The following is a 12,640-nucleotide window of genomic DNA, read 5'->3' on the forward strand; positions in this document are numbered from 1 at the left end:
CCCTAGACTTGAACTTGAACTGAGACAATCTATGTTGATGATGCAGTAATGCAAATATGCCCCTAAACACTTACCCTCCCCAAAAACATTTACTGCACCGCTGTGCATTCTTCACAGTTTAAGTTATAGTAAAGGTTATCTGAAAAGAAGTTGATATTCAAAAGGTCATGTATGTCACTGAAGGAGTCAGAATGTGGAAACAGTCAGCCATGGTGACTGAACAGGCAGTTAACCCACTGTTCCTAGGCCGTCATTGAAAATAAGAATTTGTTCTTAACTGACTTGCCTAGTTAAATAAAGGTTAAAAATATATATATATATATATATATATATATATATATATATATATATATATATATATATATATATATATATATATATATATATATATATATATATATTTGATATGATACTCATCTATGAAATTCAAATGGCCAATTTGTAGCTAGTTTGAAATGATATGAATCTTTAGGAAATAAAAGGGAAAACAGCAGGCATCACAAATAAACAACAGCAGGCATCACAAATAAACAACAGCAGGCATCACAAATAAACAACAGCAGGCATCACAAATAAACAACAGCAGGCATCACAAATAAACAACAGCAGGCATCACAAATAAACAACAGCAGGCATCACAAATAAACAGCAGCAGGCATCACAGATAAAAATTGTTGGCTCAATTGAATCACGTTTTTTTAATGCTATTCTTAAAAATGCCATTTGCAGTGTTATTAGTGCAGAGCTTGCTGTCAGTGACAGGGAAAAACACAGTATGTTGCTGCAGTGTCATCAATGTGTGTGTTCCTGATGGAGTGCATTATATTGCTGAGTCACCTCAAGATTATCTGTGCTTTTGCTGATGCAGAGATATTCTGCCCCATATTTCAGTTTGCTCGTGTCCTTTCCTGTCATTTTTTTTGCTGCAAATTCAATGTTTACTGCAAATTACCTCATTGTAATTCAACAGATTTACTGAGAATCTATAATCAATTGATGTAAGTCTGACAGAACATGTCAGCTGTATACAGGACTGGTCCTCTTGTGACTGTGGCACTAGACTAGTGACAGCCTTATCAGTAAGTGGCATGATTTAGAGGGACAGATAGACTGTACATTTCACAGAAACATTAGTTGCCATACATTTCCAATTCCACCCACATATTGTAAAAATGTCAGGCTGGGAGAGTAGGCAGAAGGGAATGTACTTTTTTTCTTTAGAGGGACACAAGAATTCTACTGCTGCTGGGGAACTGCCTGAACTGCTGGAGTGATGGGCTTTAAGGTGGTTGTGTCTAGGCACTCTGTAATAAAAAATATGGACCAAAATATTGACCAACTTCCTCTGTAAGCAGAAGCTTCAAACTTTAATTCACAACTTTAAAAATAACATTGTAGTACAAACATTGAGTTATTTTGCTGGCCGGGTTTTACAACCTATCAAGTACCATACAACGGAATTTGAATTAATGAGTCACCGATGAATACCTCACTCCTTGGCCTGTGGAATTTAGCACAGTGTGTTTGTGTTGGTTAAGATGCCCAGTGAAAAAACAGAGGGTGTGTACCCACTGGCCCAGCTCTGCCTGCTGAGATAGATAAAGTTGGCTTTAGCCAGCGGTACGCACGGAAGCTGAGGGTGGGGGTATCTATTCCACACAGGAGGCTCAGATGGCCAGACAAGACCACGCACGCAAGCCCATCAATGCTGCTGAATGGATCAACAGTTGACGTCTGTTAAGTGTGGTGGGGGACCCCCTTCAAGGTTTCATCACTGACAGTACATATGTATGTGCCCATTGCCTATTTAGGACTACGGTACAGATAGAGGGTGAGTGAAGACTGCTGAGAGATGACGGACCTGGAGGCATCGACAGTGGGTGAACCCCCTCCCCCATACATGATCTTCCTCCTGGTTTTCTTCTTCTTCATCACGGGCCTCCTGGGTTTCCTGGTCTGCCACCTTCTGAAGAAGAAGGGCTACCGCTGCAGGACAGGGGAGGAGGAAGATGAAGATGAGGAGGAGTGTGAGCAGAAACTGGGACCAGACAAGAATGGTAAGTATCTACCACGGAAAACAAGGATCTGTCAGAAAGAGTTTTATATATTGGCTTTGATCTATCCATTGATGTCAGGATCGGGGATATGGCTTGAAGAAGTTAACAATTTTTTTTTCGGTTGATTCACACAAACATAAATAAGCTCCTTTTAAAAATGGTTAAAACAGGGTTAAGGTCGACAACATTGAGAATTTCCTTTAATAATCTCGAATGATGACGGAGCAAGCTTGGGGGCAAGCTGCTTCGCCAGACAATCTTTCATGTATTACAGATGATGAAGAAGAGGACCATCAAGACACTGTTGAACAAATCCTGAAGTGCATCATTGAAAATGAAGGTAGTAACTCGAGAAACAACACAATAGATACTAGATTTTGTCAATACCTTAGGAATTACACTTTAAAATAAATGGATATTTTTTGTGTTCTGTTTTGCCTTCTAGCCAACATGGAAGCCTTCAAGGAGATGCTAGGAAAACAGGATACTTGTGAACATCATGATCCTACGTATGTATAGCTAATACCAACTTTTTTGATTTGGTTATGCTATCTATTAGTAATGTAAGTGGATTCACATTCACCTTGTCTTAAAAATATACTGAAAATAAGTACACTTAAAATGTAAACTGTTTTGATTCATAAAATGTAAGCATAGCTTGTTCAAACATTAAGCCTCTTTTAGATATAAAACATTGATTTACATGATGTTTAGTTTATCTGACTGGCATTACTCCATGGTTGTATTATCACCCTTGGTGAAAGTCTTTTAGTGTGCAGAGCTAAGGTAAACAAGCATCTTACTTCCTAAGATCACCAACTCTCTCAAGTAATACAGTCCTAGTTCCTTTTAGCACTTAAACAAACCAGTCTTTATGTGGTACATAATACATATAGTTCAAATGTAGGTCTTCTGTACTCGGTGTACTATACTACAGGTTTTTCCCTCCTTCTTTAGGGTGTGGAGTTTTCAGAGAGGCCACAATAATGGGTGTACATTTCACTGTGCCTGTAGTATTCAGACTGAGTCTGGATAAAGTGTATTGTGTGTAGCTTGTATTTATCCTGGGACCAGATGGTAGCTTTACAGTGGCGTGCCCAGCCCCTCTGTCCCTGTAGACAGCTGTGTATGCAGTCAGTGTCTCTTACCTTGGGCTGCCTGTCCCATAGGGCCAACTGGCTTATTGTTGCCCTGCTGCATCCGCAGCTCTATTATGGGGTCTGATCTTTACTGCTGTGTTCTGAAGCAAAACACAAATAGCCTCTCAACATATTATACTATAACTGTATGCCAACAAAGTGTTGCTCACATCCATATAAAGCATTTGAGGAAGATACAGAACAAGAGAAAACATTTATTCTACTACTACCCACATCCATATAAATAAACAGTGGTGTAAAGTACTTAAGTAAAAACACTAAGGTACTACTAAAGTAGTTTTTTGGGGTATCTGTACTTTACTATTTATATTTTTGGACAACTTTTACTTTTACTTCACTACATTCCTAAAGAAAATCATTTACATAATTACATTTTAGACTTTTACTCAAGTAGTATTTTACTGGATGACTTCTACGTGAGTTATTTTCTATTAAGGTATCTTTACTTTTAATCAATTGGATACTTTTTCCACCACTGCATATAAAGCATTCTAGGTTGAGATGATCGAGGGCATTTGAGAGAAACTCCGACCCAGTGATGTGCTGTGATAATATAGCTGTGATGTGCTACTAGCGTACTAGAGAAAGGAAAACTGATTTATGCTTTTTAATTCAATCCAGATTCTTATTTGGCACCTCTAGGTTGAGTGTTTTAGTGTTCCTGCCTGTTTGCCAAGCTAGTGCTCAGACTGATAGCAGCCTACAGGGCTGTGGCATTCGTTGGCCAACCATTCGTATTCTTCCCACACTCTCCTCTCTTATCCAGCTTCAGCACAGCTACAGACACCTCCCCAGGGACGCTGTAGTCCTGATGGGAGGGAGGTCACGGACAGAGGCGGTCAGAGTCGGGAACCAAGGGACACTAGATCACACTAGAGATTCATATTTCACAGACAGATTCCAATAAATATGCTATAAACCGGCAGCTGCTTCTTGGAAAAGTGTCTTTGGCTTTGGATGTTTTTGCTTAGTCAGGGTTTTATGGTTCAGTGTGTTTGAATGGAAAATACATATGACAGAGTGATTCCTTCTTTGTCTTTCCGAAAGGTTACTGCGCAAAGAGAGCCTGGGGGGTATTCCACCTCATCACCACACCGTGCACTCTGGAGCCCAGCTTGACCACAAGTCCTGCACGCTCTGTGTGCAAGGGCGCTCCAAGAAGGCCCGACGCCGGAGCCGTGTACCTCGGACCATTAAGCCGAGAACGCCGGGAGAGAGGAGAGAGTCCACTGTGTTCGCTGTGGGAAGGTGAGTCACACTGGACTGCTCACTAATATTTGACAACACAATACATTCATATTTATTTATTTACAGTCTTAGAAAAAGTGCTCCAATAGGGTTATTCGGCTGTCCTTATAGAAGAACCCTGTCTGGAGCGTCTGCTAAATGACTTAAATGTAAATGTAAATGTTCCAGGTAGAACCCTTTTGGGTTCCATGTAGAACCCTCTGTGGAAAGGTTTCTACATGGAATCCAAAAGAGTTCTACCTGGAACCAAAAGGGTTCTAGCTGGAATCAAAAAAGGTTTCCTCAAAGGGTTCTCCTGTGGGGACAGCCAAAAAAAACATTTTAGGTTGAAGATAGCACCCTTTTGGTTCCAGGTAGAACTCTTTTGGGTTCCAAGTAGAACCCCTTCCACAGAGGAGTGTAGAGTGTAGCCAAGTAAGAGTGTAGCCAAGTATACTTAAGTACACTGCTCAAAAAAATAAAGGGAACACTTAAACAACACAATGTAACTCCAAGTCAATCACACTTCTGTGAAATCAAACTGTCCACTTAGGAAGCAACACTGATTGACAATAAATTGCACATGCTGTTGTGCAAATGGAATAGACAACAGGTGGAAATTATAGGTAATTACCAAGACACCCCCAATAAAGGAGTGGTTCTGCAGGTGGTAACCACAGACCACTTCTCAGTTCCTATGCTTCCTGGCTGATGTTTTGGTCACAAATTACCTCCAGCAGGCCACAAATGTGCATGTGTCTGCTCAAACGGTCAGAAACAGACTCCATGAGGGTGGAATGAGGGCCCGACGTCCACAGGTGGGGGTTGTGCCTACAGCCCAACACCGTACAGGACGTTTGGCATTTGCCAGAGAACACCAAGATTGGCAAATTCGCCACTGGCGCCCTGTGCTCTTCATAGATGAAAGCAGGTTCACACTGAGAACATGTGATAGACGTGATAGTCTGGAGACGCCGTGGAGAACGTTCTGCTGCCTGCAACATCCTCCAGCATGACCGGTTTGGCGGTGGGTCAGTCAAGGTGTGGGGTGGCATTTCTTTGGGGGGCCGCACAGCTCTCCATGTGCTCGCCAGAGGTAGCCTGACTGCCATTAGGTACCGAGATGAGATCCTCAGACCCCTTGTGAGACCATATGCTGGTGCAGTTGGCCCTTGGTTCCTCCTAATGCAAGACAATGCTAGACCTCATGTGGCTGGAGTGTGTCAGCAGTTCCTGCAAGAGGAAGGCATTGATGCTATGGACTGGCCCGCCCGTTCCCAAAACCTGAATCCAATTGAGCACATCTGGGACATCATGTCTCGCTCCATCCACCAACGCCACGTTGCACCACAGACTGTCCAGGAGTTGGTGGATGCTTTAGTCCAGGTCTGGGAGGAGATCCCTCAGGAGAACTTCCGCCACCTCATCAGGAGCTTGCCCAAGCATTGTAGGAAGGTCATATAGGCACGTGGAGGCCACACACACTACTGAGCCTCATTTTGACTTGTTTTAAGAATATTACATCAAAGTTGAATCAGCCTGTAGTGTGGTTTTCCACTTTAATTTTGAGTATAACTCCAAATCCAGACCTCCATGAGTTGATAATTTGATTTTTGTGTGATTTTGTTGTCAGCACATTCAACTATGTAAAGAAAAAGTATTTAATAAGAATATTTCATTCATTCAGATCTAGGATGTGTTATTTTAGTGTTCCCTTTATTTTTTGAGCAGTGTATAAATAATGTAAAATTACTTATGTTAAGCAAACCAGACAGCCTCATTTGCTTGTTCTTTTAATTTACGGATAGCTTGGAGCACGATCCAACACTAAAATATAATTTAGGAATGTAGTGAAGTAAAAGTAGTCAGAAATATAAATAGTAAAGTACAGATACCCCAAAAAACTACTTAAGTAGTACTTTCAAGTACTTTTACACCACTGAAACTACTTTCATATATACTTCAATTTTTTTTAAACTGGTACCAGGCTATCTTCAGATGAGTCTTGTGAGCATATTAGAGCAAAACAACCGACATGTACAATATATACACAAAAGTATGTGGAGACCCCTTCAAATGAGTGAATTTAACTATTTCAGCCACACCCGCTGCTGACAGGTGTATAAAATTGAGAACACAGCAATGCAATCTCCATAGACAAACATTGACAGACAGTAGAATGACCTTAAGGAAGAGCTCACTGACTTTCAACGTGGCACCGTCACAGGATGCCACCTTTCCAACAAGTCAATTCATCAGATTTCTGCCCTGCTAAAGCTGCCCCGGTCAACTGTAAGTGCTGTCATAGTGAAGTGAAAACGTCTAGAATCAACAACGGCTCAGCCGCAAAGTGGTAGGCCACACAAACTCACAGAACGGGACCGCCAAGTGCTATTGCGCTTAAATAGAGAGTAAAAATCATCTGTCCTCGGTTGCAACACTCACTACCGAGTTCCAAACGGCCTCTTGAACAGTGGTGGGAAAAGTATCCAATTGTCATACTTGAGTAAAAGTAAAGGTACCTAAATAGAAAATGACTCAAGTAAAAGTGAAAGTCATCGAGTAAAATACTACTTGAGTAAAAGTCTAAAAGTATTTTGTTTTAAATGTATTTAAGTATCAAAAGTAAATGTAATTGCTATAATATACTTAAGTATCAAAAGTAAAAGTATAACTCATTTCAAATTCCTTATATTACGCAAACCAGACTGCACCATTAAGAAAAATTATTACGGATAACCAGGGTAATACTCCAGCACTCAGTGCATTTGGAAAGTATTCAGACCCTTTGACATTTTCCCCATTTTGTTATGTTACAGCCTTATTTTAAAATTGATTAAATTGTTTTTTCCTCATAAATCTACACACAATACCCCATAATGACAAAGCAAAAAAGTTTGACGTTTTTGCAAATGTATTAAAAAAAACTGAAATATAAAATGTACATAAGTATTCAGACCCTTTACTTAGTACTTTGTTGAAGCACCTTTGCCAGCAATTACAACCTCAAGTCTTCTTGGGTATGACGCTACAAGCTTGGCAAACCTGTATTTGGGGAGTTTCTCCCATTCTTCTCTGCAGGTCCTCTCAAGCTCTGTCAGGTTGGATGGGAAGTGTCGCTGCACAGCTATTTTCAGGTCTCTCCAGAGATGTTTGATCGGGTTCAAGTCCGGGCCACACACTGGCCACTCAAGGGCTTTTAGAGACTTCTTCCGGAGCCACTACTGCGTTGTCTTGGCTGTGTGCATAAGGTTGTTGTCCTGTTGGAAGGTGAACCTTTGCCCCAGTCTGAGGTCCTGAGTGCTCTGGAGCAGGTTTTCATCAAGGATCTCTAAGTACTTTGCTCTGTTCATCTTTCCCTCGATCCTGTTCCCCACAGCATGATGCTGTCACCACCATGCTTCACCGTAGGCATGGTGCCAGGTTTCCTCCAGATGTGACACTTGGTATTCAGGCCAAAGAGTTGGTTTCATCAAACCAGAGAAACTTGTTTCTCCATGGTCTGAGAGTCCTTTAGGTGCCTTTTGGCAAATTCCAAGTGGGCTGCCATGCGCCTTTTAATGAGGAGTGGTTTTCGTCTGACCATACATGTCTGATTGGTGGAGTGGTGTAGAGATGGTTTTCCTTCTGGAAGGTTCTTCCATCTCCACAGAGGAATTCTGGAGTTCTGTTAGAGTCAGGTTATTGGTCACCTCCCTGACCAAGGCCCTTCTCCCCCGAATACGTAGTTTGGCCGGGCAGCCAGCTCTAGGAAAAGTCTTGGTGGTTCCAAACATCTTCTATTTATGAATGATGTAGGCAACTCTGTTCTTGGGGTCCTTCAATGCTACAGACATCATTTGGTACCCTTCCCCAGATCTGTGCCTAAAACCAATCCTGTTTCGGAGCTCTACGGACAATTTGTTTGACCTCATTGCTTGGTTTTTGCTCTAACATACACTGTCAACTGTGGGACCATATATAGACAGGTGTGTGCCTTTCCAAATCATGTCCAATTAATTAAATTTACCACATGTGCACTCCAATCAAGTTGTAAAAACATCTCAAGGAGGATCAATGAAAACAGGATTCACCTAAGCTCAAGTTTGAGTCTCATAGCAAAACGTTCTTATATAAATAAGGTATTTCTGTTTAAAAATGTTAATACATTTGCAACAATTTCTAAAAACCTTTTGCTTTGTCATTATGAGGTACCATGTGTACATTGATGAGGAAAAACATGTATTTAATACATTTTAGAATAATGCTGTAATGTAACAAAATATGGTAAAAGGGAAGGGGTCTGAATACTTTCTGAATGCACTGTAATTGACAAATAAATAATTTATGTTTAGTCCATCAAATCAGAGGCAGGAGAGATGACCAGGGATATTCTCTTGATAAGTGTGTGAATTGGACCATTTTCCAGTCCTGCTAAGCTTTCAAATTGTAACTAAGTACTTTTGGGTGTCAGGGAAAATGTATGGAGTAAAATGTACATTATTTTCCTTAGGAATGTAGTGAAGTAAAAGTTGTCAAAAATATCAATAGTAAAATACAGATACCCACAAAAAACGACTTAAGTAGTACTTTAAAGTAATTTTACTTAAGTACTTTAGACCACTGCTCTGGAAGCAACATCAGCACAAGAACTGTTCATAGGGAGCTTCAGGAAATAGTTTTCCATGGCCTAGCAGCCGAACACAAGCCTAAGATCACCATGTGCAATGCCAAACATAGGCTGGAGTGGTGTAGAGCTCGCCGTAAAATTTGTAAAGTTTGTCAAGTTTGGGGGAGGAGGAATAATGGTCTGGGGCTTAGTTCCAGTGAAGGGAAATCTTAACGCTACAGAATAAAATGACATTCTAGATGATTCTGTGCTTCCAACTTTGTGGCAACAGTTTGGGGAAGGCCCTTTCCTGTTTCAGCATGACAATGCCCCCATGTACAAAGCGAGGTCCATCCAAAAATGGTTTGTAGAGATTGGTGTGGAAGAACTTGACTAGTCTGCACAGAGCCCTGACCTCAACCCCATCAAACACCTTTGGGATGAATTGGAATGCCGACTGCAAGCCAGGCCTAAGTCGCCCAACATCAGTGCCCGACCTCACCAATGCTCTTGTGGCTGAATGGAAGCAAGTCCCTGCAGCAATGTTACTACATCTCATGGAAGGCCTTCCCAGAAGAGTGGAGGCTGTTATAGCAGCAAAGGGGGACCAACTCCATATTAATGCCTATGATTTTAGAATGAGATGTTAGACTAGCAGGACCAGGTGTCCACATACTTTTGGTCATGTAGTGTATGTGTTCGAAAATACCGATTTCCGGGATGTGTCCTGGTCTGATAGACACCGATCTGCCACCTTCCACCGCAGATGCTGATATCTCTAGCTTAAACTGACAGATTTTGATGTTTTTGTTTTTATTGTGCTCATTCAACTCTAGGGGGTTTAGGATTTAGGATTATGAGGATTCAGAGGCCTTTGTGTTTGTGTTTAAGTACTTTACATGTGTACAGTTATGCTATGTAATGTCCTTATCGTAATAATGTACTTAATAGAGGTCCGTATACCTACAGGTTCCGAGTCACCCACATGGACAAAAAGGATCAGGGGTCTGGCGACCAGTTAGACCAATCAGAGGCTCTGGATAGTGAGAAGGGGGATGAGGACGACCCCCAGAGGAAGGAGGGGTACAACCTGCGGAGCATGTTCAAAGACGTCAAAACGGACAGCACCAACGGTGTGGTTCCCATCGTGGCCAAGCGGAAGAAGAGTCTGGTTCTGTTCTCCCCACGCATAGGTAGTGATCCAGTGGGGGCCAAAGTGCCACTGAGCCAGCCCATGGTAGAAGAGGAACCCCTCTTCACTGCTCCAGTGCAGACCTCCAGCCCTGTGAAGATCCTGTCATCCCAGCCCAGCCTGGACTCTGGTGCACCTGACGACACTGAGATGGCTCCTGTTAAAATGTACCCTACTAGGGTCACTTTTGTAGTGTCCCCCACAGAGAGTCCCATACCAGTCTCTGCCAACACGAGTCCAAGAGGCGTCTCCCCTCTAACACCCCCAATGCAAGATTCCCCCACCACCACCCCAGTACAAGTCACCCCCATGACCCCTGAGATATTACCCCTTACCCAAGGTTCGTATAACAACCCTAGTCTTAGCGCATTAAATGTCTCTCTTACCCCTACCCCTGTACAAGCCTCTCCAACCACTAACCTCTTGAATGTCTCACCTGACCTGTCCTCCAGAAATATGTCCCCCTCCCCTACTCATTTAAATGTTTCTCCTACCCCTTTCCCCATACAAGTCTCCCCTGGCCAGTCGTCCAGAAAAGTGTTTCCTTCCTCTAGCCCGTTAAATGTCTCTCCTGCCCCTACCCCCTTAATGGTGTCCCCCACCACTCTACCCCGTAGCATTCTAAAGAATACTACTACTTTTGTCAAGGTGGACGAAACCTCACCCACCACGAAAGGGCCAGAGGACAAGTTTGAGAGCCTTGCTACTGTCAGGGCTGACAAAGTTTCTCCCACTGCTGTTCCTGTGAAAGTCTCCCCCACCTCAACCTCCGTCAAGATCTCCCCCACCAGCGGAGGCCCTTTAGAGGACAAGCTGGAGGTGGGGAGTGTTACCATAGTCAAAGCCAGCCCGGACAGTCAGATGGAGTTCTATGTGGTGCGTACGGCTGAGTTAATGAAGGAGGAGGAAGAGGAGGACCCTGCTGTGGCTCAGAGCACCCCAGAGAAAGGGAAGGATGATGAGGTGGAGATGGAGGACATACAGGACTGTCGGGTCAGCCAAGAGGAGGGTGTGTCTCTGGAGGAGAAGAGATCAGTGCACAGTCAGCACAAGTGGTGAAAGAGAGAGAGAGAGAAAGAGAGATAGAGAGGACACGCTGGGATGGGGGAGGGGGAAAGACTGGCCACACCCAACTGTGACAAACGGATATATTGCAATACTACGGAGGTAAACCGAACCAGGCCATGCCAAAACTGAACTATACGAGACTGAGACAGGCTGTCTGGAAACAACTAGACCTTGACATGGCTTTAAAACGGCGGGGTGTACCAGCAAGGCTGTGATTTATTCATTGATATAGACAAGTTGTGGTTAGCTAAGCACTGGCACCTTATATCCAGATGTATTGATCTTAAAGGCTTGCATAATGTGGCTAACAGCACTGCTACAGTACTACTTCTATTATCAACAGACAGTGCAAGCCCAGGCCTCCATCTACAAGTGCACTTTTTTTGAAAACACTGCTCACAGACTGCATTTTACAGCAATCAACTTTAACCCCAACAACAATCAACTACACCACAGTGTAAATCGACCAACAGCAAATAACGGGTAATATCTGTGTATTCTAATTTATTGTCAGTCCGATCTCTAACTCTTCTACATCAGCGGGGGCTGCTGAGGGGAGGATGGATCATAGTAATGGATGGAACGGAATAAATGGAATGGTATCAAACATGTGGTTTCCATGTGTTTTATAACATTCCATGTACTCCATTCCAGCCATTATTATGAGCCGACCTCCCCTCAGCAGCCTCCACTGTTCTATAGAGTTGAAGTCGGAAGTTCACATACACGTTAGCCAAATACATTTAAACTCAGTTTTTCACATTTCCCTGACATTTAATCCTAGTAAAAGTTCACTGTCTTAGATGAGTTAGCATCACCACTTTATTTTAAGAATGTGAAATGTCAGAATAATAGTAGAGAGAATGATTTATTTAAGCTTTTATTTCTTTCATCACATTCCCAGTGGGTCAGAAGTTTACATACACTCAATTAGTATTTGGTAGCATTGCCTTTAAATTGTTTAACTTGGGTCAAAAGTTTTGGGTAGCCTTCAACAAGCTTCCCACAATAAGTTGGGTGAATTTTGACCCATTCCTCCTGACAGAGCTGGTGTAACTGAGTCAGGTTTGTAAAGGCCTCCTTGCTCACACACGCTTTTTCAGTTCTGCCCACAAATTTTCTATGGGATTGAGGTCAGGGCTTTGTGATGGCCACCCCAATACCTTGATTTTGTTGTTCTTAAACCATTTTGCCACAACTTTGGAAGTAAGCTTGGGGTCATTGTCCATTTGGAAAGCCCATTTGCGACCAAACTTTAACTTCCCGAATGATGTCTGGAGATGTTGCTTCACCAGTCCCTCTTGCATCAAAGCACGCCACAACATGATGCTGCCACCCCCGTGCTTCA

At 42.6% G+C, this 12,640-nt stretch overlaps 1 protein-coding gene across 2 annotated transcripts; it reads left to right on the top strand.

Annotated features, from left to right (window-relative positions):
* The first annotated feature begins 1,679 nt into the window (after positions 1-1,679).
* LOC123993203 (flocculation protein FLO11-like) lies at positions 1,680-11,922 on the top strand. Of its 2 annotated transcripts, none has more exons than XM_046295090.1 (5): positions 1,680-2,057; positions 2,332-2,397; positions 2,503-2,566; positions 4,265-4,465; positions 10,002-11,922. In XM_046295090.1, the coding sequence occupies exons 1-5, from the start codon at positions 1,853-1,855 to the stop codon at positions 11,281-11,283; spliced, it is 1,818 nt and encodes a 605-aa protein (XP_046151046.1). In that variant the 5' UTR covers positions 1,680-1,852; the 3' UTR covers positions 11,284-11,922. The 2 variants fall into 2 exon arrangements, with proteins under 2 accessions (XP_046151046.1, XP_046151045.1); XM_046295089.1 differs by having other exon boundaries at positions 2,287-2,397; positions 10,002-11,921.
* Positions 11,923-12,640: the final 718 nt, after the last annotated feature.

The sequence above is a fragment of the Oncorhynchus gorbuscha genome, linkage group LG13, assembly GCF_021184085.1.
Source record: "Oncorhynchus gorbuscha isolate QuinsamMale2020 ecotype Even-year linkage group LG13, OgorEven_v1.0, whole genome shotgun sequence".
Lineage (NCBI taxonomy): Eukaryota > Metazoa > Chordata > Actinopteri > Salmoniformes > Salmonidae > Oncorhynchus > Oncorhynchus gorbuscha.